At 44.0% G+C, this 27,260-nt stretch overlaps 1 protein-coding gene across 14 annotated transcripts in view; it reads left to right on the top strand.

Annotated features, from left to right (window-relative positions):
- The window catches only part of neo1a (neogenin 1a), a 167,935-nt gene that overhangs the window by 114,596 nt on the left and 26,079 nt on the right, over positions 1 to 27,260 (top strand). For 13 of the 14 annotated variants that reach the window (XM_031848564.1, XM_031848568.1, XM_031848563.1 and 10 more), the window contains exons 6-10: positions 6,370 to 6,524; positions 6,675 to 6,795; positions 22,878 to 23,112; positions 23,974 to 24,128; positions 26,305 to 26,453. In XM_031848564.1, the coding sequence (XP_031704424.1) occupies positions 6,370 to 6,524; positions 6,675 to 6,795; positions 22,878 to 23,112; positions 23,974 to 24,128; positions 26,305 to 26,453 (815 nt within the window). The remainder of the gene's footprint in view (positions 1 to 6,369; positions 6,525 to 6,674; positions 6,796 to 22,877; positions 23,113 to 23,973; positions 24,129 to 26,304; positions 26,454 to 27,260) is intronic. The other variant, XM_031848566.1, reaches the window with a different exon arrangement.

Here is a 27,260-nt window from a genome sequence, read left to right as displayed (position 1 = left end):
GCTTTTGATTATGGTCTTGCGTGACAGGGGCACCACCCAGACCTGGACTGTGTGTGTGTGTTTGCAGGACCGAAATAGTCTCTCCACAAACATGTATGTTCCCCGTTTTATGGGACTCCGAGTCAGTGGCCCTCATCTATCAAGGCCTCATGTCATCAACTTAATTGTTCTTTCCATGTGCAGCGCTGACATGCAGGAAATACCGGCCCCCTGTAAAAGTTCCATGTCTCTCCTATATGGGCTGAGGATTTACAACCACAGACAGGAGGAGTGCTTTTGCCTTGTTATAGAAATGGCCCAAAATAGACAGAACTCATAAAACAAAATGTCAGCTCGCAGTTCCAACTTCTTCTTTACTCTTTTGTAGCAAGAGAAAAGTAACTCATTGAATTTATATCACATCTACATACCGGCTCACATTGTTCCACCGGTAAAAAAAGAAACGTGACTGTAACTTCAGAGCGTGTGGCGTCTATTTAACATATCAGTTGAAAATGCGGCAGAGAGGTTTTTTTCTGAACTCTGCTCAAAGCTTATTTCCCAGTTCGTGACAGGAATAGTTGTTTTAAATGGCGCGTGGAAGAATTAGAGATCTGATGTAGATCTGGTGGATATTTTGGTCTGTTTCTAGTTTGGCAAGCTATCTTCCTGCCCCCCCTGCAGTGCCACAGAGCAGTGACGCTCTGGCCGAAATATAAAGAAACTTTCCATTTAGCTATTTTAATGATGCCAACCAACCTGATGAGGAGCAACACCCAGAGGCTCACACACCTTTTCCCTTTTTCACAAAGGGTGTTATATCTCAACCAGTGGGGTGAGAGTTGTGTGTGGAGCTGTCTGATTCCCGTCCACGCCCTCTCTTGTGTCTGCATTCACCTGCTGTTTATTTCACTTACAGCCACAGCTCCGTGATGAAGGAACATGCAAGTACTGTGTGTGTGTGTGTGTGTGTGTGTGTGTGTGTGTGTCTCGTGTTCTTACAGTGCGACTTTTGTGATTTCATGCACTAAATGAGACACTTTGGTGTGACCTGCCGGATCTGATAGTAATTGGATGTATTTTGTGGTCAAAGGAGCGGCTGTAAAACGGTGAATAAACACATTTCACTTCCTAGAACTTCTTCACAATAAAAGTCTCCCATTCTTTTGGCTGCTTACGCTTCCTCCCTGCAGTGTCAGTTGACTTAGAAGATTAGCCGCTAACAAAGCTTTGCTAATCAGTGATGAACACATTTTCCTATAAATGCTTCAGAATAATAGTCCCAAAAGCTTTTATTTTGAAGCAGAAAAATGAGGATGTGTTGAGTTTTCATCAGCAGTAACTTCACACGCCTCAGACTGTGCTCCAGCCCCGGTCTTTCTCCTCTAAATATCTAAATCCTAAGTATCTAAATCCTAAACTGTTCCTGCATCTGTATTCGAGACGAACAAACCTGCTTCTTCTCAAGCTCTGCTGAGGTTGACTCACTAAAAACTTCTCATATTTAAGACTTCAAATCTAAAACATGAGCATGTTTTAAAATACATAAGCTTTCTTTTAAGAAAGAACATTGCCAAAACAAAGATTAAGTATACATGAAACACGACATCCAGTGATTGATGAGCCAGATTGCCGCGTACTGTTATAATAACTGACCTACAGTAAAACATACAGTATGCAATACAAGTGAATGTTTTTCATGTTTTCAGTACACGTCCAATAGAAGGTTGAGTTGTTACTCTGTTTTACAGCTGTAGTCTACTGAGAGTTGATGTGAAGTGAAGGCACTGTGCAGAGGAAGCACCATGAACCTCTCTACCATCAAGAGAGCTTTGTTTCAGCATTTCACGGACAATCTCAGGCCTCTGCTTTCACTCAATTCCCGTAATTTGAGAACCATCGGAGTGAGTCGACAAAAACGTCCAAAGATTGACCTCCCTCTCTGTGACTCTGCCTCTTACGGAACATTGTGCTCTCCTCAACGACTAGGCAAGCAAACACCAAGCATCCTACATGCCTTTCTGCTGAAGCGGTTTGTTTTGACTGGGATTAAGAGTGAAGCTGTTATCTCTGGAAGAGCAGGGTGGGTAATTAGCACACTCCGAGTTCCACTTGCCCTCAGAGTAAACCCTGACTGCCCAAAGAGCTATTGTTTAGCTTTATGAAGCTAACTGGACTCCCGCCAAGCTAACGGAGAAGGAAAATGTCTTTCGGATCCTTCAGCTTTAGCAATCTTACTTTAGGCCTTAATAAATGACCGCTGTGGTCCAGATGTTTGAGAATTTCTGTTTAAAGCATTTGACTCGTGACCAAAAGTACTCCAACGGATACAGCTGCTTTCTTCAGCTTTTTGACTTTGATATTTCACTTTTTTATATCAGCACTAATAGGTGGAGGCTGGACTTTTCCCCCTTTTTTATATCTCTATTCAGCGTATCCTGGCTACTAGTGAAGCTTTAAGTAAAGTTATCTTCCCAGAATCCCTTTAGGAATCCTATGGGCTTTTGTTCCAGCTCACAGTGAGACACACTCGCATGACCTTTTTGTGGCCGTCTTTTAGTAGTTCACTGGACTCAGTGTAAGTCTGCATTAAAGCTTATTTTACTAAGCTACAGGCTAGAGACATAATACCAGCTCCAAAGAACTGGCATCGGAGTTTTTTTCGGCTGCTCTCCCTCTTCTATATTTGTTTTGATGATGATTGTTTTTCTCTCTCTCTTTTGCGTGTCTGCCTTCTCCTTTGTTGTTTTTCTGTCTCTGTAGGATTTCCCTTTCATTAGAGAGTGGTATTTGTGCTCCGATACAAGTCGGCCTGTTTGGACAGATTCCAGCTCAAAGAGTTGAGCATCTGTGTGTTTGCAGGAAAGAGTGTAGGAAAACATGGATCTGGCGTGTTTATGTGACGTCGTTCAATATGTTCATGAAGGGACATGTTTTTAGTCCTGCATTTTGATGAATCACTTTCTTTATCACCATCGTCATTTCCTGGATCCAGGAAATCCTAGAGTAGAGCTGATGATGGGAAACGTGTGAGCAGAGTGTGGTAGGCTAAGACGCCTGTCAATCAAGCAGGCGTGCACTGGACGTACGCACATCTGTTCAACAGAACTCACCGTATACATCGTTATCGTTTTGAATGTGTCCTACTACGTAATGATTTAACGTCAAATATTTTCTAAAGACTTTTTTGTTGAAGCCTGAATCCCTTTTGTTTACTACCTCTCACAGTGCAGTGTTCCCGCCCTCTGCGGTCAGCGTGTTTATCTTGTTGTCCCCCTGTGGTCAAAAACAACACTGCTATCTACAATGTTCTGGTTATGAATGGCATATTAATAAAAAAAAAATGTTTGATGTTTTCACGGTAACTTCAGTGCTGTTTGAGTTGAGCAACAGCTGGCGTTTGTAGCTCTTTTCTGCTTCTTTCTGTAAATGCGACTATTTGCATATGCATGTTTCATGCTGTAAACATCCAATTAAGGAAGGTCATCAGACATGTTGCATTGTGAGTTGCCCCTCCACACACACACCTACACACACACACACACAAACCACCCTCTGTTGAGTCCTGAAAGCTTCTTCCGCCCCGCCGCTCAAGCAGTACCGGTATATTTAGGCGTTTCTACTCATTGCTCAGTCCAATAGGTTCCAAATGTCTGAACTGCTTTTAGATAAACGGTGCATGTCTGCTCAGATGGGGAGAGGTGAGGGGGAGGCTGAAGATGGAGATAAACAGGGAGTTATAGGAAGATTAAGAGTCGGGTAGAAAAAATGAGAGCGAGTGGTAAAACGAAGAGAGAGAGAGAGATAAAGAGAGCCACAGGGTACCAGTCACCAGCAAATCCTGTCACCAGCAAATCTCACTAGGGGGCTCTGCACTCACATACACATACAAAGGCGTTGCAATGTGATGCAAAACCCCATATGAATATCATGAACGTGCACAGATTGAGACAGCGTTTGGACGTACAGAAACGTATGTTCGCATGCATAAGCAGGCACTTACACACCCACACTTGTATTACAAACAGCAAAACATAATACAAATCTATCCCTGCACATTTAGCCGGCAGGAATGGAAGCAAATACAATTATGTACGGCATATAGCACCAGTAATAGTGGGACGAAACCAGTATGCAGACACGTTTGAAATGATTCATATTCACACATGGCTCCACACACACACACACACACACACACACAGACAGACTCACCGGTGTCTTAACGCCGTCTCCCTGACACACCAAAGTAAACCAAGGATTCCACCTGCCTCTGTTGCACAGCTACAACAGGCAAATATACAGGAGACACCACACTGTGAAACACATTATTCACAGTTCACACATCCTGCTGCAGGGAACACCAGGACACACACACAGACACAGAGCAGGGTGATGGCTGTCTTGACGAGCATTCACTGATCCAGTCCACAAGCATCACCGTCCTCGTTTCTGTCCTTGTCTCAGTCGTCAATATTCGCCACAGCAGCTCACAGAAAAGTCTAGACACTCATTAAGGAAGGCTTCAATATTCTGTGGCTCTATCCAGTGGAATCGTGTTTGACTCGTTCTGCTACCTTGTGGGATTGGAAGACTGGCATTTGGTGGTCATCGAAAGAAAAGCAAGTTACTGTCGAGCGGGCTTTTGTTTGAAACATTTTAAGTTTTTGTATTTTGCATCGAAATTTTGGAAATGTATTTCCCAAAACACTTTTTGACAATCTTGGAGACGTATATAAACGTGGAGCTGACTTTAAATCGTTGAGCCCGCTGTATAAGTATATAAATATAGCAAGCAAGGCAACTTGACGAGGAAAGTGAACAGTGGGTAATACTTTAGTAATAAGTAATACTTTTACTTTATCCGTACAATCGCCATCATCAGCGCAAAGCATTCACAAAGAAACATTGTGAAAATGTGGGCCGCACAATGTCGAAATAGTTTATTGTATTTTACTACAGTTAATTTCTGAAACTAGAAAGTAACGGAACAGTTACAATCACTTTATTACCTCATTTGCAATTTAAATGTTAAAGATTAAAGCCACTGCTGTTTTCCTAGAGTTATAGTAATATTGAGGACACACACAGGTGCTGCCTCTGGCTTTTTAGATGACGATACAGAGAAAGCAGTTTGTAGGAATGGCTCGCTGCTATCTCTTTGTGTGCGACTTCTATTGAGTTGTGCCTCTCCCTTTGTGTGCTCTGTGTTGGGCATGATCATACTGAACAGAAGGGCAAAGTGCATTTAAGGTTAGGGAAATACACTGTGTCCTGCAGCTGCACTGCTTCTTGGTGAATTGTGACTATTGTTGCCGGAGAACTGTGTATAATGTGCAGGGCATTGTATCTGTAGCAGTTTAACTACAAATAACTACAATATAAAAGGCTCGATTCTCTCCCAACAGAATGAACGCTAATCTGTTCAAGAGCTATTTCATGTTGCAGTAAATTAGCCGCAGCTACATCAAGCATATGAGGGGGACCTGACCTCACAACCTGCTGCTCTGCTGAATAAAGCCAGAGAAAGGGCCCCATCCACCCACTGCTGCTAATATCCAATCAGCCCATGCGAAAATGCCACAAAATAGATGCTAATAACTGGCTATCACAGAGCCCAGGGGCCTGGTGGCGAAGCTCAACACACTAACAATACAGTAATTTAAACTGTGGTCAGCGAGGTTGCCGCTTATCAGAGAATGCACAGAGGCAGCAAAGGGACTTGTGCGTGCGCACACGCACGCACACACACACACACGTCACTCCTCACATACACATGCAGTCCAATTATAGAGAGAGGACGAGGCCTGGGCCCTGCGCTCCCGGTGACCTTGTTCTGGGACAGATTGATGAGGCGCTGTATCACCCCAGCAGATCAAATAACTCCTTTCTGGCCCTCATTAAAGGGACTATGGGAGATCTACAAGCACTCAGCTTAGCCGGTGTGGCACGCTAACCCACTACACTGGGACCAAAGTAGCCGTTGTTCTTTTGGATAAATAAAAACAGAGGTTATTGAACCTTAATAGCAAATCTGCTGGAAAGGTCGCAGTTGTGTGACGGGAACAGAAAAATCATTGGTTAAGTTGTTGCTAAATAGATGCTGTTTGTTGTTCTTTCCACCCTCTCTTAACTGGGAATTTGGCAGTTGAAGGGGAGGCATGGCATCACTTGGACTTGTTCATTTCCTGGCACTCCTGGCACATGGAGTTTGATGTGCCTGGTTAGTTTTGACAAATTGGTTCCTCCTGCACATTTTTTCTGCAGTCATCTCTTATTCGCTGCTTTGCTTTAACTGTTTAGTCAATTCCACTGAACTTTCACCATCAATGTAATGTTTTAATGTTTTTTTTGTACTTCTCTGACTCCCCTTTTCTCATCTGGTTTCCACAGTTCCTCCCCAGTTTGTCAAGCGGCCAGACAACGTTTATGCCTACGAGTCCATGGACATCGTCTTTGAGTGCGAGGTGTCGGGGTCACCGGCTCCCACTGTCAAATGGGTCAAGAACGGAGATGCTGTCATCCCCAGTGACTACTTCAAAATAGTTGTAAGTTAATTTGGCACTGAAGTTTCACCTTTGTTTCTGCGTTGACGACATTGTTATTAATTAAGAGTTAGAGATGCTACACAACAACATTAACCGCTCGTACTTGTTTTTTTCCTTTTGTTCCCATTTTTGTTACTTCCTGCTCTGTAGAAGGAGCACAACCTGCAGGTTCTGGGTCTGGTCAAGTCGGATGAGGGTTTCTATCAGTGCCTTGCGGAGAACGATGCAGGCAACATCCAGTCCAGCGCCCAGCTGATCATCTTGGATCACGGTACGCCTCCCACTAGACGACAAAAAACACAAAATTTAGCAAATTCTTCAGTGATGGATTAATTAATGCCAGGAACGACTCAAAAATTGATTCATGTCTGATCAGTAGGACTACAAATAACAAATCTGTTGATTAATCATTGCGCATCACCGAAGTCTTCCACAAGCTGCTAGCTTAACAGCTGTGAGTACTAACGATATCCATGTTCGTTGTTAATGATGATAATCTTCAGGGAGTTGCTTCGGAGGGAGGCCTGAAAGGACGGACTGTCGGCGTTGCCATCTTGGCCACTTTTTCACTCGATTTTGCAACTTTTGAACCTAGTGCTGTTTGCTACTATCATTAGAAAAAGAGTTGGCAACACTGGGCTGGGTTTTTAAAAGCTACAATTAAAAATCAAATCAAATAAATTGCCATTGGGGATGCAGCCATGCAATAAGAATAAAAGGGAAATTTCACTCACAAAGATTTGATCAGATATTGCAGAAGTTTCAGGTTTGAAGAAATGAATGATTCCTTTTAGACTCTCCGACTATTAGCATGAGATATTACAAAACTTCATAAAGTTACTTTTCAAACGTAGTAAGACGCATTCAACCTCATTTTAGCTAATTAGCAGTCGCACCTCCTATGAATCACAATTATGGGAGCTGTAGTTCTTGAATGCCAACAAAAAACAATTAAGTTAAAATGCTAAATAGCAATACAGGAGTGGATACCTGTAGCTCAGAAACTTTCAAAACTACTCCTTCAACAAAGTCTAAAACATGAGGTAGCTTGGTAGCAGGATGGACATTCTGCTCTCCATACAGTTTGCCTTATTTATAAACACCTAGATGGATGCCAGAGGCAGTGCACATCTGTGAAGGTGTGAGAGTGTGTAGTGAACAGTGAAATGAAACCACTGGGACCTTGTTAAACCAGAGGTGACTCGCAGGGAGCAGAAATATTTCTGGGGCAAACGATGCTTGGTTCGCTCACAGTCCATTCCACGTCTCGTGATACAGAAATGTTGTGAGGCGAGCTGCTTCACACAACGCCTGTGCTTTGATGCAGCGTCCGTAGACCTGTACAGGCCGAGCTGTGCCTTACACTCTGGTAAAGTGAGAGTGCCTGGATAGCTGCAGCACAGTTCCCTTCAAAGCCAAAGGAGAGGATTGTATGCTAACTCCCAGAGTGGAGCTGCTGAGTGCAGGGAACAACAAAAGCAGACCCCGAACACAGCGGCTAGGGGCACCAAAAAAATTAAGTGGCCCGTTAATACGAGGGAAATGATTTTAACGTCCTAGTTCTTGAGGTAATTGTTTCATTACATCTAATCATTGGAGAAAATGTAATACAACTTCAATTTGAGATCATTTGCTCAGTCATAATGATCATAGTCTAACCCACGGGGCTAGTACAAACCTCCCCACAAAACAAGAAAACAAGATATTTCAGATGATAACCAAGACACAATTTCACTGAAACACATAATCTAAATGAAACAAGGTGGAAAATGGAGGAAGAATAAAACGGCAAGAGGAATAAAGGTAAAACAATCCTAACACAGAACAAATGAGTTGTTTTATTTCCTGTACCTTCACAGTACTTTACTGTTGACTCGGACTCATTTTGGTGAGGAAGACTAAATTGAATCAAGCGTGAATTCCCCCTCACCCCAAGCAGGTGGCTAGTGGATTAGCGTAGCAGTGTCCAACTGTTGTCCCCCAGCTGTGTCACCCACTCTGATTGGAGGACAGTAAGTCAGAAATAATGATGACCTGCAGCTCATTGTGTATTTGTGTTTGACACCATTGATAAGGGTTTGGCCACTTTACATGGCCCCAGGTCTTTTCTTTTATTTGTTTGAGTTGAAGATAAATGGGATGAATTACTGCGGCAGCTGGCCTTGTACACGGGTCTACCCTGAACGGGGCTTTGTCTGTTTAATCCACGAAAATCACACAGAGTGTACCTCTGTCTTTGTCACAGTGGTACTTAATCCAAACACACCTACCACCAGAAGGTTTTCCAGTTTCCTGTGTATTCATCAGTTTATTATCCAGTCGTCTCGGAGGATAGATCCAGAAAACAACTGGAGTCGCAGTGATGCTGTTTATTCTCCCTGTAAATTATTGACGTCCTGTGCTTGTACAGACGCATCCACTGCAGCACTCTCCACAAATGCCTGCTTCACTGTGTCAAAGCAATTTCCTATCACAGAGGTGCAGCGTCGAGCTGCAGCGGCGAATCAATGAGGACATGTTTGAAATCATCTCGTTTTCTTCAGCTATTAGTGTTTTGTGGGCACTGCTCTGTGACGCGAGGTTGAAATGAGTCTCTTTGAGTTCATGTAGAGTCGTATTTCTCATATACAGTACGCTCTATATAAATATTAGGCTACAGCCAACAGCCGCTCAGCTTTGCACAAAGACTGGAATCAAGAGGAAACTGCTAGCCTGGCTCTAACTGTTACAAAATCCGACTACCAACACCTCTAAACATACCAATTAACTTGTTCTATCAAGTGTGTTTTGTACAGACTAAACAGGATATAATGCGTATTACACTTCATAGGGGCTGGTAGTGCTCTCTTTACGCTAAGCTAAGCTAACCTACTGTTGGCAATGGCTTCATATTTCCCGGACAGAGTCTCTCCTCTGTTGCATTCTTCTCCCTTTCCTCCTGGACACATACGATCCTACAGCCACCTGCCACCTTTCTCCCCACTTCCTCTCACTTTCTCCCTCCTTGTCTTTCACAGCCACCTGCTCTCTGTGATAATCCAACACACTGGGCTTTGTGATAATCGTGCTGGCTCGAATATTATCCCGATGGCTACCCGCTCACAGCTGGACATCTTTGTCCACTTCCTAACCCACTGGTACACAGACGCTCCCCCTGCTCTTTGCTGCCCCTGTGTGTTTCGCCTCGGTCAGGTGTCCCGCTCACACCTACCAGGCTCGAATCGCCTTGAAACGGGGCCAGAAAACCCCTCGTCTGTCTGTCGGCTGCCTTGCTGTCGGGGGAGATAAGCCAGGGACTTGCCACGGGGATAAAGTTGTCTTCGCCCAACAGGGAAATCAATGGTGGTGAACTGCATCTAAACACCCAGCGGCTGCAAGTTGGCTAATATTCATTAGTCGTCCTAATCTTTGCATCTTGACACTTGCCAGCTGCAGTTAAATGTGGCTCCGCTGATGATTCCCACTTGTGGATGGTTGGAATGGAAAAAGGTCAGCTGTCGGCTGTTGGCGTATGTACACTAGTATCTTGGTAGTTATTAAATGTGATATGTGTTTTATATCAATACTTATGGCTTTGAACTCAGCAGATGACAACGGGTTAGTACATGGACAAATGTCTGCAGAAGAGAAAAGAAAGCTTATTTCATTTTGCTTTGGCAATACTAAATCCTTAAACAGATTTTTTTGGGGGAGTGGAGGTCAAAAATAGGACTGCAGATTGCAGTCTCGAACAATTTTCCTGGACATTCCACAACCATGTGCAGTACGGGTCAGCTAGTTGCAAACAGATGTGGGTAAATAGGAGCAGAAATGCCAAAAGTGGACCTAATTAAGCTGTCTGCTGCAGGCCAAGTAAGCGCCTCTTAATGCCCCTTGTAAAACTGCCCCATTCTGACGTGGTCTTTTGAGAGCGCTGGAGGTTTGTGTAGTTGTACTAGTTATAGTTTCTGTTGTAGGTCATTACATTTTGCCTCAGAGAAGAAAAGCGATTATGTAATTTTAAATTACTTTACACACCAACAAATGCAAAGAAATTTAAATCTGACTTTAAGTTACTATAAGGAGTTATGACCTACATAAACAAACAATAGCATCAGCAAGAAGATTGGCTCTTCCTCAATAGTTATTCTTAATCCCCGTGTCACCATGTACTACCAGGTTAGTCGTACATTGGCCAGTTAAAAGGGACAGGAGGGGATTTTTCTTTTGAATGTCATATTACTAGATCTACTACACACCAGCCAGATCAAGATCTTTACGACACAAGTCGCTGGTGATCATGGAGACACCACTGCTTTTGTCCACAGGGGCCAACAAAAGTCAACACGAACAGAAAGTTTACTTGCAGTTGCTTTAAATTTATTGTATTAAATCCAGGCCACATGAGCAGTAGTTGGAATCAATAAAGAAGAAGAAAAATGATACTGTTGATGAGGCTCTATTACATTTTCAGCCCACGTTCTCCTTTCTGAACTATAAATACAACCACTTATAGCCGTTATGATTCCCTGCTAGCAGTGTCAGTGTTTGCTGTCGTAGACCTTATTGTCAAAATGATCATGAGGGAGGTCAGTCAGCTACAGAGGATATGCTATTTTAGGGATTACAGTCACGTGTCATGCATAGACAGAGTGCAGCAACAATTGGCGGCCTTTTCCAGGCACTTATTATGTGAAGCGTTTATGCGTGATACTGTAGCAGGCGGCAATTACAGCTTGCAGAGGAAATGGGTCCCGTCTTTCAGCTTTGAAGTTGTGCACGCCTAGACAAAGCTTCCTTCATATGATTGTTATCCCGCCACATACAGTACAAAGACTAGGACTGTGTCTGAAGTTTGATATGGTGGCAAACTAAAATGTATGCCCATTTTTGCAGCGTGGTGGCATTTTGTGTAGTTCTTTCAGATCCAGAGCAGAGCTGAAACAAATATTTCGTTTTTAGGGTGACATTCTACAAGTGGAGGGCTGCATATGGCATTTACATTTTTGGAAATTAATCAGAAAAGAAAAGCCACTGCGTGTTTTTCGGCATTGCGTATTCTCATTCTAACAACACAATCACAAAGCCGAGGCCACATACGAGCCTGGGAACTCTTAGTAGAAGCCCACTTGTTTAAAACGGCAAGTTAAAGATTCAAGCACGCGCATTTAAATCGTAATATGAAAAATGCATACAGATCTGCATTTAGCAATTGGCAAACAACAGAAGTGGATGCACTCACTTTGCTGTTTGCCCTTAAGTGCATGCTTTTTAGCTTTCTCGTGTTTGCATAAATTGAAGAGATGCACTCCCATTAGCATCTGAATGCTTGTTTCTGCTCCTTCATAAGGCGTGCTGGCTTCAAAATATGGAAATACTCCGTTGTCTGAGTTTGTCTGTCCCTCCATCTCTCCTCTCCTCTCCTCTGCATCCCCACATCCCTCCTTGAATGAATGTTTTGACATTTTTGCCTCCTAGTGCCCAAACCAAGTACTTCACTGGAGAGCCGGAAAGCTTGTTTGGATGTACGAGCTCCGAGCTGTCATGCTGCTTTAGGTCCCGTCTGTTGCAAGTCAACTGCATTGAGACAAATGAAAGGGAGGCATTTCACTCAGTACTTTGCCATCTTCAGGTAAAAGATCACACAATTGAAATAAACGTCGGTCGATGCTTGATGGTGTGCGACACTTCTCCCTCTGTTGGATTGTACTGCTAGCTGTTGTTCAGGTCGGCTTACGGCGGGAAAAAATAGGATGGCGCTGTTTTTCTGATGCAAATGCATTTATTCAAGCTTTTGTTGAATCCAAATGCTTAAACAGGCAAGCTGTCCTCCTCGATCCCTCCATCTCTTTCTCCTCCCCCTTTTCTGTGCTTCTCTCTTCTTACCTCTAACCCTCCTCTCCCTTCCCCTTCCCCCTTTATCGAGCCATGCTGCCATTAGTTTTCCCTCCCTCCCCCCCTTCTTAGACCTGTGGCAGTAAACGGAAGAGTCCTGTCCTCCCCTCCCATCAGAGGTACTAGACCCCAACCGAGAGATGGAGATGCCTCATCGCTGCCTGAGTGCTCACGGTGTCCCCTGGTTTTCCTCTCCCTCCATCACTCCGTGTATTTATGAGCGCAGGCATCAGGAGCTCTGGCACGATAAACCGACACATGTGCTGTCCCCAAAGCTGCAGCGTGACAGATACTGGAAGGGTTATTTAGAGAGTCGCACACACCGTAACTTCATTAGTAAATCAATTAATTATGGCAGACTTGAGCACCAGACCTTCCTGTGAAATGACACAGAGACCAAGAGTCTCTTACAGTATTTGCAGATGACTCGGCGCCGCCGAAAATAAACACAAGCACTGGCTTTTTCATTGGCTTTGATCTGGGCCAAGACAGTTAACACCTAATAAGGATTAGGCCCCACAAAGGATCCAGAAGTAACGAAAACCCACACGAGTTTTATTTAGATGTTACTAACGCACAACAAATGAAACCAAATTAAGTGGAAGTTTAATGTAGCCTGTGAGGACAAACTAATTAGAGGCAACGTGGAGCCTTGTGTACTGTTAGTATTCTGTAAAACTTCCATTAAAAGCTGAGCCCCAATTAAATGCAGAGTCCCTTTTACTCGCCGGGTGCAGCCGCATGTTTTGACAAATAAAAGCAGATCTGAATTAAATGTCAATATGGACTAGCTACACTTTGTGAGATCAGTTATTTTAAAAGTATAAGCTTTACCGGCATTGTAAACAAGAAAACAGAAGACAAAGTGGTAACTGTGAGGCTGTCATAAAGTTAGAATGTGTCCATTCCTCAGTTATTTATATTCCCTTAGTTTCTCAAAAAACGATCGAAGTTGTGAATATCATGTGAAGTCTGTTGCTCACTGGCTGCTAACTGTCTGCGTCAGACAAAGACTGCACTTTAAGTGACTCAACAATATTGTTTCACACCTTCTCCTTTTCAGAATGAGTGAAGGCAGATACGATTTAGTTGTTTTGAGCCTCACAAAAAAATCTGACGTAAAATATTAACCCACAAGAAAAAAAAGTAACAACCAACCACGGCATGAAAAATACAGAGAACTAGACCACAGCCATTACAGCCGGCAGACTACAAGCTGAACACGAAGCCAAAGAAAGATGTTCTGGACCTGGTTGCCAGAAGCGATTCTGCTCACACTGTGAGCAACAAAAAGAAGAGAAAGCTCCAAACTCTTCCACCTTATGTTTAAAATATTGCACTAAGCCTTAAGAGAGATGAATGTTTCAAAACAGAACTGATACTGTATCTGTAGCAAATTTGTAACTGAAACAGTCACAAATACTGAAACTGCACCGTTTTGACACGAGCAGTAATTGTTTCCACATGGACTGCTGATGCACATGAGAGACGGGAACACAGCAGCCTGAATCCATTGTTGTGGTTATGTGCCGACATGCAAGCAGGACGGGTTTTATGCACAAACACATCTTGATGTTGTCCACTTTTAAGTATTTGAATTGATATTGAATTGAAATTAAAGAGAGCTACTTAAAAGAAGGTCTCTCCCAGTACTGCTGTCAGTGTGATATACTGCCGTAGCGCCTCTAGCTCGTGCTGAGGAAAGAAATTCACTCAATATATCCATATAATATAAAATGTAACTAGATCATGATTAAACAACAAAGAAACTGTTTCAGTCAAGTTTGGAGTGAGCCAAAAAACAAAAATCCCCCGAACACATTTGTGGCAGACAAGCCACAGACAAGGAATCCTTCCACTACATCCCCAGCGTCACTCTTATTCCCTCTTCAAATCAAGAAGTGAGAATAGGCTGCTAAAAGGCCCTTCCCTCCAGCCACACTCTACCCGTACTGACTAAAAAGCCCAGGCCCCACTTCAGGGAATACGGTGTGCTCCATCATCTGCTAGCAGGGTCACGGCCGGGCCAGCAGGACGGCTGCATGTGTAACGCTGTGAGCACGTGAATGTGTCAGCGCCGCCGCGCAACGTGTTTTTTTCTGTTGGCACGGCCCGCGTCTGTGAGTGTTCCTTCAACAGCGGGCGGCGGTGTGAAAATGTGACCGTTAAACAACATGTCGCGTACTGCTGGGACACACACACACACACACACACGCACGCACGCACGCACACACACGTGGTCTTTGGCTGTGTGGCGGTCCTCGTGACGTCACACGGACGCAAACGAATAACGTTCTTACAGATCGAGGCAACTAAATCGTTTGTCATTGTTCGTTCTAGCCGGCAATCAGGATGTCAAGGCTGCTCTCTCCCGCTTACCTCGGCTCTATTTGTTCAACACTTTGTCATATACTGAACGCACACTTACCTACAGAAGGGCCGTGGATAGAATGCCTGCGGTAATTTCTGCAGGCTGCAGTTTGTGGCGTTCTATTATTTTCAAAATTGCAATTTCCAAAAGTCAACATTATGTTCTAATGAGCGTCCCATTAGCGTGACGCAGCAGAAACAGAGATAAGGAAGCCTGAAAGGGGGAGAGGAGTCTGTTGTTGGCACTAAGCACATGTAGCGAATAAAGTGCAACTGGGGGATAACATCGCCTCCAAAAAAGTAGCTGAATCCTTTTTCCATTAAAATACATCAATTAACAGCTGTACCTGTTCTTCAGTAGCTCCATCTTAAGCTCACTACATGTAGCTGCAGGTTCTGCTATACACTGCGGGTGCCATTATGATAATGAGTACCTTTATCTCTACGTGCAGTCTTGAGAATTATTTGCTGTTGGTGGGATATTGTTGATTAAACAAACGTGATAATATTGTTGTTTTATTGAGAACATTGTAGTTACTTTATTATACATGCTTGTGATCATGAAATGGGAATACAGAATCAGGGGCATTTGATGGAAAATATTAATTATATGCAAATGTGAATATATTCCCCTAAAACTCTGCCTCATAGCGAAATATATTGAAATTCAAATAAGGGGGATAAAGCCCTAAAATGTGCACACAGTGTCTTAACTGAAATATACACACACACATACACACACCATGTTAGTGATAGTGATTAGTGAATGCGTTCCCCCACTGGGGGCTGTAGGAAGCTGATCAGAGGGATTGTAGCCCAAATTAATTGTGAAGAGCTGAAATCAGCCTCCACCAAATTGCTGTTTATTCGAGCGCTGATGGCTAAGTAAGTGTTTGTGTTGTGGCTCTTTCTCTCAGGTGTGTGTGTGTGTGTGTGTGTGTGTGTGTGTGTGTGTGTACAAGGCTCTGACAGAACGGGCTGAACTTTTCTATGGGTTGTATTTACTCAACCGTGGTGGAAGACTTTGCCTCATTTATAAAAGGTCTGTCGCCTAAGTGCTAACTGCAAAATGTTATGGGTGTCTATTTTGCTCTTGTTTTGCACAGAAAAAAAAGGTTAAAAAGTATTCTTCAGTGCCTGCGTCAGTGCTGTTTTTTGAAGGTCAGTCTTGTTATCAACACCAGTTTTAGGCCTCAGTGTGTCTGTGTGTGTGTGTGTGTGTGTGAGTGTGTGAGAGAGATCTGACACCAACACGTGCCCTTTTTTACAATATAACACCCTCCACTTCCAACACACACTCATCCAGGATGCTGATCTGATGTTGTTGGACGTGGACGGTCCTCTGGGTGCAGTAATTGGAAGTACCACGTGGCACAAATACATCACTTTCCTTTCACACCCTTCCCTTAGCTGCAGGCAGCTGACCCCTGTGAGCGGCGCCACCGAAACTGGAGCTTTTATTCCTCCTGTTAGCAGCCCCCCCCCCCTTTTTCCTCTCCACCGAGCCCTCCCAGTTTCCATAAGCTAAAAGTAGAATAGAGAGTAACATCACAGCGGGCTGTGGGCATCCCGCTGCCTGCTAGCGCCGTGCAATAGACGCTTCTCAGTGGGTCCCACCCAGGGAGGCCGCTTTATCGGTACAGTTGGAGTCTGATTAGCTGCCTGTTTGTTAGCGCCTCTCCCGAGGGGGGGTGCAGCTGCTCCCACTTCTGCAAAACATCCTATTTGACCTTTTCAGCCCTTTTCCTGGTTGTTCAGCTCCACTCACTTTATACAAAAAAAACGTTGCAAGTGCATGTATACACACATACACACAGCTACACAGAGCTTTCTCTGAAATCAATTACTTCATCCCAGGCTCGCTCTGTTCCCCTGGAAAGGTTGGATTGTATTTGCGTATCTCCAAGGTAATAAGATACAAAGGCAGGCAGTGCAGAGGGAAAAAGCGTGTTTCCAGTCATGGGCATCGGTGGCGAAATGCTCTGGAGATGCGCGGCGTCACCGGCTGTTTTGATCTGCTTGAAAAGGCGAGCCCGAGAGGCCTCGCTTTCCTCTCCCAGCCGGCAAGTGGAGCATGTGATGCATATGATGCAGATTTGTCAAAGTGGGAAGGGAGGAGTCCAGGAGGGAGGAGGGGGGGGGAAGTGTACATTGTATAGCATAGTCGCACATCCTCATTTACATACAGAGTCTGAGCAAGCAGCTGTTGGCCTCATGATCGTGTGTGTGTGTGTGTGTGTGTGTGTGTGTGTGTGTGTGTGTGTGTTGAAGCAAGGCATTCAGGGAAACAAAGTAATCACGACCAAATGAACTCACCAGTGGCTCACGGATCAAGGGGGTACATGTGTTTGATGGTGAAGGGACGCTGTATGTACACACAGTGGATGATTAATTATTGATGCACCCGACCCCGTTCAATTACTGTCGTCGTTTTTTAAAGATAAGGATGTTAGTTTTCCCCTACGTGTTGAGATCCGGTCTCAGTCGAATGTAGATGACATTTTTGCACATTCCCACACATCAGATCCTTCTGCTTCATGTTTATTTTGAGAACCAAGAGCAGGGATTGTCACTTTGAAAATTTCTTTTTTTATGAAAACCAAATTACTGGAACGTAAATCGGCAAAGGGCCAAGAGTGGATGCAAACGCAGACCTACCGCCGTCTCATCCAAAACTTACCTCATGCAAATGCCTGCTTCTTGTTGGTGAAGGCACACGGGGAATTTGAGAATGTTGATTTTGGATGTGAAAATATATCTATATATATGAAATTGAACAAACTCTGCCATTTAAGAGGACATGGCTGCAGGGTTTCAAAGTGATAGCTTCTCTAGTTGATAAACAAGAACACACGCAGAGGTTTTAGCCGCCTGCTGGATAGAAGTACAAACAACCCCCTCAATCCTACTAACGCATTCGCTGCATCACCACATGGCACCCATGGATCTATCAGATGGGTCCTCCCACACCCCACTTTGTCTCCACCACCACAGGAGTGTTTAGGGAGTGTAGAGACATAAATACATCTGTGACCCACTTCAAACCCTTTATATCAGCATTTAGGCTCTGTGCTTATTGAAGCGGAGAAGCTGCGTTACGCCGTTTATCATTTCAAGTCCCGTTTTTCAATATTCTGTCTGAAGTTATTTCTCTTAGTTTGCCTCGACGTTGACGTGTCTCCTCTGGCCCCACCGTCATCACATTCATCACCTGAAAAAAATATTTCCAACCACTCAAGACTTAATGAGGACAACATTCATTCATTTTTGGGATTGCTGTGTATTTCTTTTAATTAATGGAAAACATACTTCTCTCCTGAGGAACGCGCCAGATTTCAAACATTTTTTTCGATCATTGTGCCCTAGAAAGGGATGAGGAGGAACGTGGAGGGGAAGATGCTGTTTGACATTTTTGGAGAATCAGTACGAGGCGGAAAGGGTTTTTCTTTTTGGATTATGTCAGCGAGTTGGAACACCTCGTCACTTTAAGCCTTTGTGAGGTTTTAGATCTGCACTTTAATCTTGACTGTCTCCTGATTATCAAAAGGAATGTGTGCCGTCACTGACGTGCCCCACCCTCCTCATACTGCGTCTCAGTCGGCTTCCCCTCGGCCAATGAGAAGGTGTTCACAATACAAGGAGCAGCAAAGGTCCAAGAGTCAAATCTTATGATTCTAATAAGGGGGGGTGCAGTGAAATTAGCAGGGATTTAATTATTTCCCCTTGTGCACAAAACTCTTTCATCCTTTTTTGATGAATGACTCACATCTTTATTGCTTTTCATTTCTTGTTGTATTGCTTGTAAAGCATTTTGTAAGCGTTGAAAATTGAGCTAGAAATTGAGTTCATTATTGTTCTCGACAAGTTAGTCGAGAGGAAACTAAGAGAACAACAACAAAAAACAAGAACCTGCTCGGTCAGCCTCTTTCTCGTATTTCCCACATTCTCCCTTCACCTCTCACTTTGTCTCCACTTTCTCTCTCTGACTCCGTTTCCTTTGTCGGCTCATTAAGGAGCCGCTCAGATGTCGGGAGCTGTCAGGCTTGCTCATCTTTTCAGTCTTATCTTGAAAGGGAGTAAGAGGAACAAGATTGTAGCGGAAAAGGGAGCCGTAGCTGTCAGCAGTTGTTCTCAGGGAACCGACCGTCTTCCACCACATTTACTTAAGAACCCATAGAAGTGTTGAGGTGTTCCGTTGTTACTTGCATTACCTTTTACTTTATTCACAGGGAATCATCTTCACGCACTTCAACCACAAGCCCAGAGATATGCTCCCCGCATTTTCTCACCGTGCGACCGTTGCATGTTCGTATGAAGCAGGACAAAAGACTTCCAGTTTTTCATCGACGGTCTGCTTTGTGTTGGTTCTTTGAAAGCTCTGGACCGGGGCGTTCTGAGTACATTCATTCACGCTCCGTTCATTGTACGGCAGATACAAGTAGTGACTCGGTAATGGACCGCGAGCTTTGTGCTGGATCTGTCTCTCGTGCGGTCGTCATTACCGAACCACATTAGACACGGAAACTAGTTCTGACAAAATCCATTTAGCCAGAGAGCCTGGCATGGCCCGCTGAGTTCCCCCTGAAAAGTCTATCGGTAGTTACGGTGCTGTGGGTGCTCCTGGCAGATATGTGCATTCAGTAGATTTATGCTCTCTTGGTGGAGGTAGGCCCCCTCTTATCTTTGTTCTCAGACCAGATGATGAAGAAGCTACTTGGCGTAACTTTGCAGCTACACTCACTGGGGAAACGCAGCAAAGGATTATGGAGTTAGCGGCGCACGATAAAAGTTATGAGGCTTTAATCGGAACTTTAACACTACTCGCAATTATTTTAATTCCAGAAAGGGCTTTGGCTCCCATTGAATATTAAGATAAATGCTTTGCGATGCATGTCTTTGTCTTGACTGTTTTGCGTATTGGTTTCCCCGATTTATTATGCAGATCCAGAGTAACCTTCCTCATTAAGCCTTAATGCCAGCCATTCATTACCTCTGGCACAGAGACTAATGGCACTATTAATCAGCTATGAATAGAGCCTGGCAGCGGCAGTGGGAGGCTGACACCTCCTTACAGTAACAGTTTTAGGCATGCATGTACAAGACGGATTGTCAGAAGGACACAGAAAACTGCCCAGCATGTCAATTACATACAGCTGACACGGTGTATGAAGATGAAAACTACATCTAGTGGTCATTTGCCTATCCCAGAATGCATTTCTCACCAGGCTTTATAGTATCTCTCTGACACTGAAGACATTTTTACTCAAGTTTGGGGTCCCTTGTTGTAATTGCTACATCCAATGTCTTATCTCAGTTTTCTTTAAATTGATTCCTCTCGTACAGTTCGGTGCGTCTGTGGCAACAAAGTCGAGCTGGAGGTTTTCTTTTGAAATATGTCTGCGCACACACGTGTGTACGAGCTTGGCTCAGTCTTCTGTCTCAGTCAACAAGCGGTGGCTCAACTCCAGACAAACATGAGACGTGTTTTGGACACATGGGATCCCGTCCTGTTTTTGTAGTTACATATTTCAGACTGTTGTCTCATTTAAATGGAAGGAAAAGGGCTTCAACGGGAAATCCGGGTATTTGCTGAAAAGGTCCGTCTGTATGTTAGACTGGCAATATTTCATGTCTTATTTGTGAGCTGGAGCACAGCTTGAGGTTGTTGAGTAGCAGTGAGGCCCTTCTGGTTACGCCATCCAACCTTCCTCTTGCTTATAATGCTTCCTAACTGAAGGGATGACCGTTAAATCCTCAATTGTTCATTTTCTTTTAATGAACACAAGTTTAAAAGTGGTGCTTTTGTGTGATTCTTTGTGGAGAAACTCTAGTTCACAGAATTGTACGAGTGTTTGTCGACCCAAGAATTTCCTGGGTCAAAGATGGTCCTAATTGAAATGGATCATTTAGAAAATGTGTCAAACATCTGTTCGTCTTGTCAGTACGTGTAGTTCAGTTCCAGTAGCTGTCTAGTTGTAAACAAGCCTTCATACGTCCCTCTCTAGATTAAAGTCTCTCTACATGCAGGCCTGAACGCAGCCTCCTGGGTAGCGCTCCCTCCACAAACTCTACCCGTCACATTAGTCAGTCTGGTTTTGGGTCTGCTAATCCAAAGTAAAGAAGCAGGAGTAGTCTTTAAATATGTTGACTGCTGTACGTTCCCTGGATTGTGTTCACGTTTTAGTAATGCAGGAAGTGCTTCCTCATCAACAAACGGGCTTCGAGCTCCTGTTCATCCTGTGAGCCGGCTCACGGTTAAGTAGCGTTGGCCTCATGATGTATGTGAGACACAAGCTTTTTCCCCTGCTGTTTGCGTGTCTTTATAAATGAGGATTATTGTTCAGCATCTGGTCATTTATACTGCCGTCAGAGATTATTAGGCCGATGATATGTTTCCCTTTGTGTTTTTGGCTCCATCCCAGTAAATTGGATGTGAAATGAAACGGCGGCTTTGAGGTTAAAGTGTTGACTTCCAGCTTAAAGGTTGTTGACAGACAAATTGGTTGAAGCGAGGAGTTCTTTTAGCCCTTTTTATCTATTAGTCCCCCCCTAAACATACAGTTTTTTAGACTCATCAGGGACTTGACTTCAATCCAACGGAGTCTTACTTCCTGAGGACCAGACTGAAGGCAAAAAAACACTGAAATGAGCAAGAAGTGAAGATATCGAGTATCTGCTAATCTCTGAGCTGTAGCTTCAGCCAAACATCGACTTTTGCAACCGAACCTTGTGTATGATAAATTGATTTTTCCTTCTTTTTTTTTAGGTTTGTGTCAAATAATCCAAAATGAAAGATTACAATCAGCACTTTAACCTCATAAATCATTGTTCCATTTCAAATCCAAGGTGTTGAGCACAGAGCAAACACAACTTTCTATTTGGTGTGCGCACACACACACAAACACACTGACAAGAAACTACATGCAAACACTGACATTCATTTAAAGCTACAAACACCTTGAGATGTTTGTGCAGATGCGTGTTGATCACAGTGGGTGTGAGAGTGGAGAAGTGTACGTGGAGCAAATGGCAGAAAATCCCTCCAACCCCAAAAGTCAATGAACTTTGGGGAATTTGAAATGTAAACAAATACTGAAAGCCAGGTTGGTGGTTAGTCCACATGCCATGACAGACAAATAACGGCAGCCGCTTTGTATTTCAAAACAATTTTCTCCAGTAATAATACACCGTTTGCACACTACACTTAGCGTACTCCTTTTTCCGTATTTCAGCTTTGCCCTCCAGTCAATTTCCTTGACCTGCAAACAAATGGAAATGTCGTACAGACTGACATTCTTTCCGTATGGTTTTGTTTCGCCCACTTGCCAGGCAAATGGAAAGCAGATCTCGCCGAGTGTGTTCCTCCACAAAAAAAACAAAAACACCAAATGGAATCACAAACATTTCTGTGGCTGTGCTGTGGAATGTGACGGCTGAAGTATTTAAAATAAACATCTGTTTCTGTGTGTTTTAGTTGAGTTTTTAGGGGTTGAGTTCGTCTTTCTTTTTTTTGCTGTGATAAATAAAAGCGTTGAATTCCCTGAACACATAGACGGGTTTACTGTGTGCATTTGAGAGGCAAGAAGGTGGCTTTGTCCCAAAACAAAGTCTACCTCAAATTTGCCAGTTTTTAAGTTCATAAAAATGTAAATCATTTTTAATCACAAATGATTGGTGGGAATGAAAATGAAATGTATGACGATATGTTCTGCTCCCACTACCCCTTATATTAGAGAGCTGTGTGTAGATCTGCATGTGTAGTCCCCTTGTATTGTGCTTTTATTTGTCAGCTTTGTAAGTGTAGTAGAAGTGTTATATTTCTGTGGTTCGTGTCACGCCAAAAGGCTTTTTTTTGTTACGTTGTTGTTATTTTGTTTTTTCTTCTTTTTTTTGTTTCCTTCCCTTCTTTCGTTTCACTGTCATTTCCATTTCACCTCCTTTCCTCTCCTCAAACCCGTTCCTTTCGGACCCCTTCTGTGTGAGGTCTCCCTCATCCCTTCCTATGCTGCCGCTGTCTCCTGCCCCTCCCCGTCTCGCTGCACCCAACTTGCCTTCCCTCCTTCCCTCCCTCCCTCCCTCTCTCCCTCCCTCCTTCCTCCCCACCCAAAGATGTAGCCCTGCCCTCTTTCCCTCCCCCCTCACTGACTCCTAACACTACTGACCATGTAACGCCAGGCTCTGGAGGTGTAGCCAGTCCAGCGGGGCCCGCCCCCTCTGCCCCCCGGGACGTTGTGGCTTCCCTGGTTTCCACCCGTTTCATCAAGCTGACCTGGCGCCCGCCAGCCGAACCCCACGGAGACGAGTTAACCTACTCCGTTTTCTACAGCCAGGAGGGAACTAGCAGGTATTACACACACTAAACCGTAGTACTGCCGGGAGGGTACTACTACACACATTACTGCTGGAGTCAGCAGAGTATTAATATACATACATTCCTCTGCAGGAGTCTCAGACCACTCTGAAAATACCTAATTAAAGCAGTTAAAGCACTTATCATAGCAGTAAGTGTTAATTAATTAAAAACAAACTTCCTTCCTCAAAGGATTACCTTTCCAAGAATCAAAAAAAACAATTCAGTTCAATCATTTTAAAAGTGGCTCTGTGCTGATTTCCCCCCAGCTTCATGTGGAGGATTTACTGTGTCTGTCTGAGAAGGACATTTAAGAAGCTGAGAGCTTTTTCTCTCTTCAGCGCTTTGGCTATTTCTTTTATGTTTCTCTGTAAAATAGCTGTAAGTCATTTTCAGAAGTGGCTTAATACATAAAAAGGGTTTTACTTGCCCGTGCAGAGCTCGAGATGCAAATGAATACATAACTGTCTGTGCAAATGCACGGAGCGTACATATACTATTTACACAGACCAGTGTGGCTGCCCATGTGTTGCGCCAAACTCACGAAATTGAAAGATTTATAGTTCAATAACGCATGTAGCATGAGGCAGCAAATATGCACACTTATGTCTTTTATCAAAATGTTACAAGTACAGTGCAACACACAATTATATATAACTAAACTGTGTACTGTACCAGGCATTAGGAATACATTAAATCCATCAGTTCGTTCAGTATCCAGCACTTTTTGTCGTACACTGAAGCTTTCAAAAATGTTCTCACACGCTTTAAGTGTAACATGTTGTTTTTTGTAAATAGAAGACATAAGAGTTATTAAATGTTCTGCTTCTGTGTGTGTGTGCGCGCGCACATCAGGGAGCGAGTAGTGAATACCAGCCGTCCAGGGGAGATGCAGGTCACCATCCAGAACCTCATGCCAGACACCAAATATCGCTTCAGGGTCGTGGCCCACAACAGCAACGGCCAGGGAGAGAGCTCTGCAGCGCTCAAAGTGGCCACCCAGGCTGAAGGTAAAGACACACACCCACACACACACACACACACACACACACCAACGTTCTTTTATATGTGCTCAGTAAACAGGACACACAAACATAAACATCCAGCCAGTTTGTTGGAAACACGCTCACACTGGCACACCGATGCAAACAGGATGCTCTCGAAATGAGCGCGCAAATACACATTCACACAAACAAATATTCACTCACAAACAGCATACGTTCTCTTCAAACAGAGACACCATACACATGCACAAACACACACACACACATAGAGGAGGCTGTTTGGTCCTGTGCGTTGAGGCAGACCACCCAACAGCAGACCAGAGAAATGCAGCGTTTTCTTCTTATAAGCCGCCTCTTGTTTATGCCCCAACTGTGTAATCCCTGTGTGTGTGTGTGTGTGTGTGTGTGTCTGTGTGTGTGTGTGTGTGTGTGTTGCTTTAAACCATGCCTACCTGAGTAAGGAATTTAAGAAATTCGTATTCCAGGTTGTTTTTTTCCTGAAACATCTCCCTCGTCCAGTCTGCACAGAGATGCTTTACAGAAGCTCATTAGGATGCTTTGAGTGGAGAACACATGAGAATTATTGCGGGGGACAAAGGGGTTCTCTTCTCCTTCTTTTCTCTTTGTGTTCGGGTGTGTAAGCTTCCCCGTGGCTGCTGCTCCAAATCACTCAGTCTCAGCCACATTTGAAAAAGTGCCGTGACGGGGATTTCCCTGCACACCGGCGGGGTGGACGTCCCTCACCTCCTGGCTCAGCTACAGCTCAGTCTCTGTCACTTTGTAGGTCAGCCGCCGGTCTCTCCACCTGCGTCCTTGGTTGGAGGGCAGACGGATCGGCTCACACACATACACACACTACACGCTAATGCCTACCAGCAAGCGCCTAGACACCCGTGGGGAAAGCAGTGAGGGCGGCCTGTACCTGTGCAGTATATCTCTGTCGTGTGTGTGCACTTTTAGTGTAAGAACATGCTACGAATTGGAGCTTAAACTTTTGACCTGCGCCTTAGTGCCAGACGTGTGCACACAACGCTGCACCGTATCACCTCTCCGCAGAGACTGGCTCGACACACACACACACGCATGCTTCTGATATCTGTGCACACTGACAAATGGGAGCTCCTCTCTTCTGTCACGAACACCAGCAGCAAATACAAGATATATACAGTGCAGACATATCTGTGTGTGACAGTCAGCACTTCAACCTCGTAGTCACCGTTTCATTTTAAATCCGATGTTCCACGGTACAGAGACAATATATATACCTACTGACATGTTCTGTGTAAAGTGCAGTCACAACTTATTAGAGCAGTGATACATACTGTATGTTTTTATGTTAGCTCTGTCCTCCAGCACACTGGATATGAAATCAAATATTTACTCAGAGACTAACATGATGACTGTCGGCTTTAATTTAAGTGTGTTTACATTTGCATCAGATGAACAGTTTAGAAATACGAGCTCTATTTATCCACAGTCCCCAATTCTCAGGGGATGTAAAGTAATCTTGACAAGTTCCCATAAACTAATACGTGTTAATGTTTATGTTCTCATTTGTTTTTACAAGATGTCGGATCTTACTTAAAGCTTAAAAGATTTAATCTTCACTACATGGCACCAAGTGCAAAGGGAGACTTATTATAGTTGCGTTAGCATTTAATTAAAGATAGTATACCACATTTCTAAACATTGAAGATGGACATTCCTGCCCTTCCCTATCTATCTTACAAAAAGCAGAGCTTATACACACACTGTAATAGATTCTCTGTCTAATCCTGCCTCCTATCTCGACTAACCAGACGCAATAAGATAAACTGTGCACCGCACTGAATATAAGCTTGAGGCCGATGTTGGTGGAATGCAAGACGCACATTGATGTTTTCGTGAAGGCACACCTTCAATTTGTTTGTCACGGGAATAACAAGAAAATCAACATGGCTGGCAGCCCAGTCCAGAGGGGACAGACCGGACTGAGCCGTCTCGTGGTCTCTTGCTGACACGAGGGAGACGTGGCTTTGAAGAAGCCAAGAAATGTGTTTTTGGCAGCTACAGCTTGACATTGCTAAATTGCGTTCCTGTCTTCCAGATGTAACAAAAAAACGCATCTAAGATGGAGAGGAGTTCAAGATAAAACTAAATTGTCATGTTTGATGGTTTTCCAATTTCTGCTCTCCTGCTTCAGTGCAAGTGCCCGGCCCTGCTCCTAACCTGCAGGCGGTGTCGAACGCGCCGACCTCCGTCTCTCTGAGCTGGGACAAACCCGTCACCGGCAACGGAGAGATGCTCACCTACAAGTTGTACTACACCGACAAAAGCTTTGGCAACGAACAGGTAGGGTTTGGTCTTCAGTCACTCCGCTGTAATTTAGGATAGCAGAAGTTTTCAGGAATCAAAGACATCCACAGGTTTTGGTCTGTTTTGTCTTCATTTTATTAGAGGAATTTACAAAGAGTTGGATGGAAACATGCAGTTTACCTCATTGTCTCACTATTCCCACTTGTAAGACCTTGTAAAGGGAGAAGCACTTTATGCAGCTGACACTTGCTTTTGAATGGTTCATTAGATAAAAGAATATGACTGAATAGCGTAAGTAGAATTGTGATGAGGTAAGGAGTTCCTAATCATTTGCCAAACGACTCTTTGTACTGCTGTGTGGCCTCGCTCTTGAGTGTGCTTCTCCCACAAAAATACATATTGTAGAATATAAAAAAAACAGATATGAATCACCAAGTTGTTCTCTGCAGGTCTAACTCCGTCGCAAGAGTGGAATTCAGCTGGTTAGATATTGAGTGAGCCCTAACAGTAGCTGTGTGCAAGCCAGTGAGGCATTAAAAAGCCTTTAATATGATAATGGGTGAAACGTCAGCCAGCGCACCGAGTAATGATGCCTCAGCTCCCTGGAGAAGAGAGCCAGAGATGAGGTGAAAAAGGCAAGAGATGTGGAGAGGGATGAAAAGAAAGAAAGAGGTGAAAGCGAGTGACGGAGCAGAGATGGAGTTAGAAAGACGCAGTGCTCAAAGGTCATGAAATATTAAAGGACAGGGGGCAAGTCGGGGACAACCTATGATGCATCTTCAAGGGTGATGTGGGTACATGGCGATCATCCGCCCCCTAGTTCAGAGGCTGTGATTGGGCCGC

This window comes from Anarrhichthys ocellatus, unplaced genomic scaffold (genome assembly GCF_004355925.1).
Source record: "Anarrhichthys ocellatus isolate YVR2014 unplaced genomic scaffold, GSC_Weel_1.0 scaffold8, whole genome shotgun sequence".
NCBI classification, from domain to species: Eukaryota; Metazoa; Chordata; class Actinopteri; order Perciformes; family Anarhichadidae; genus Anarrhichthys; species Anarrhichthys ocellatus.
The sequence above is the reverse complement of the archived record's forward strand: the minus strand, read 5'-3'. Positions and strand labels throughout refer to the sequence as shown.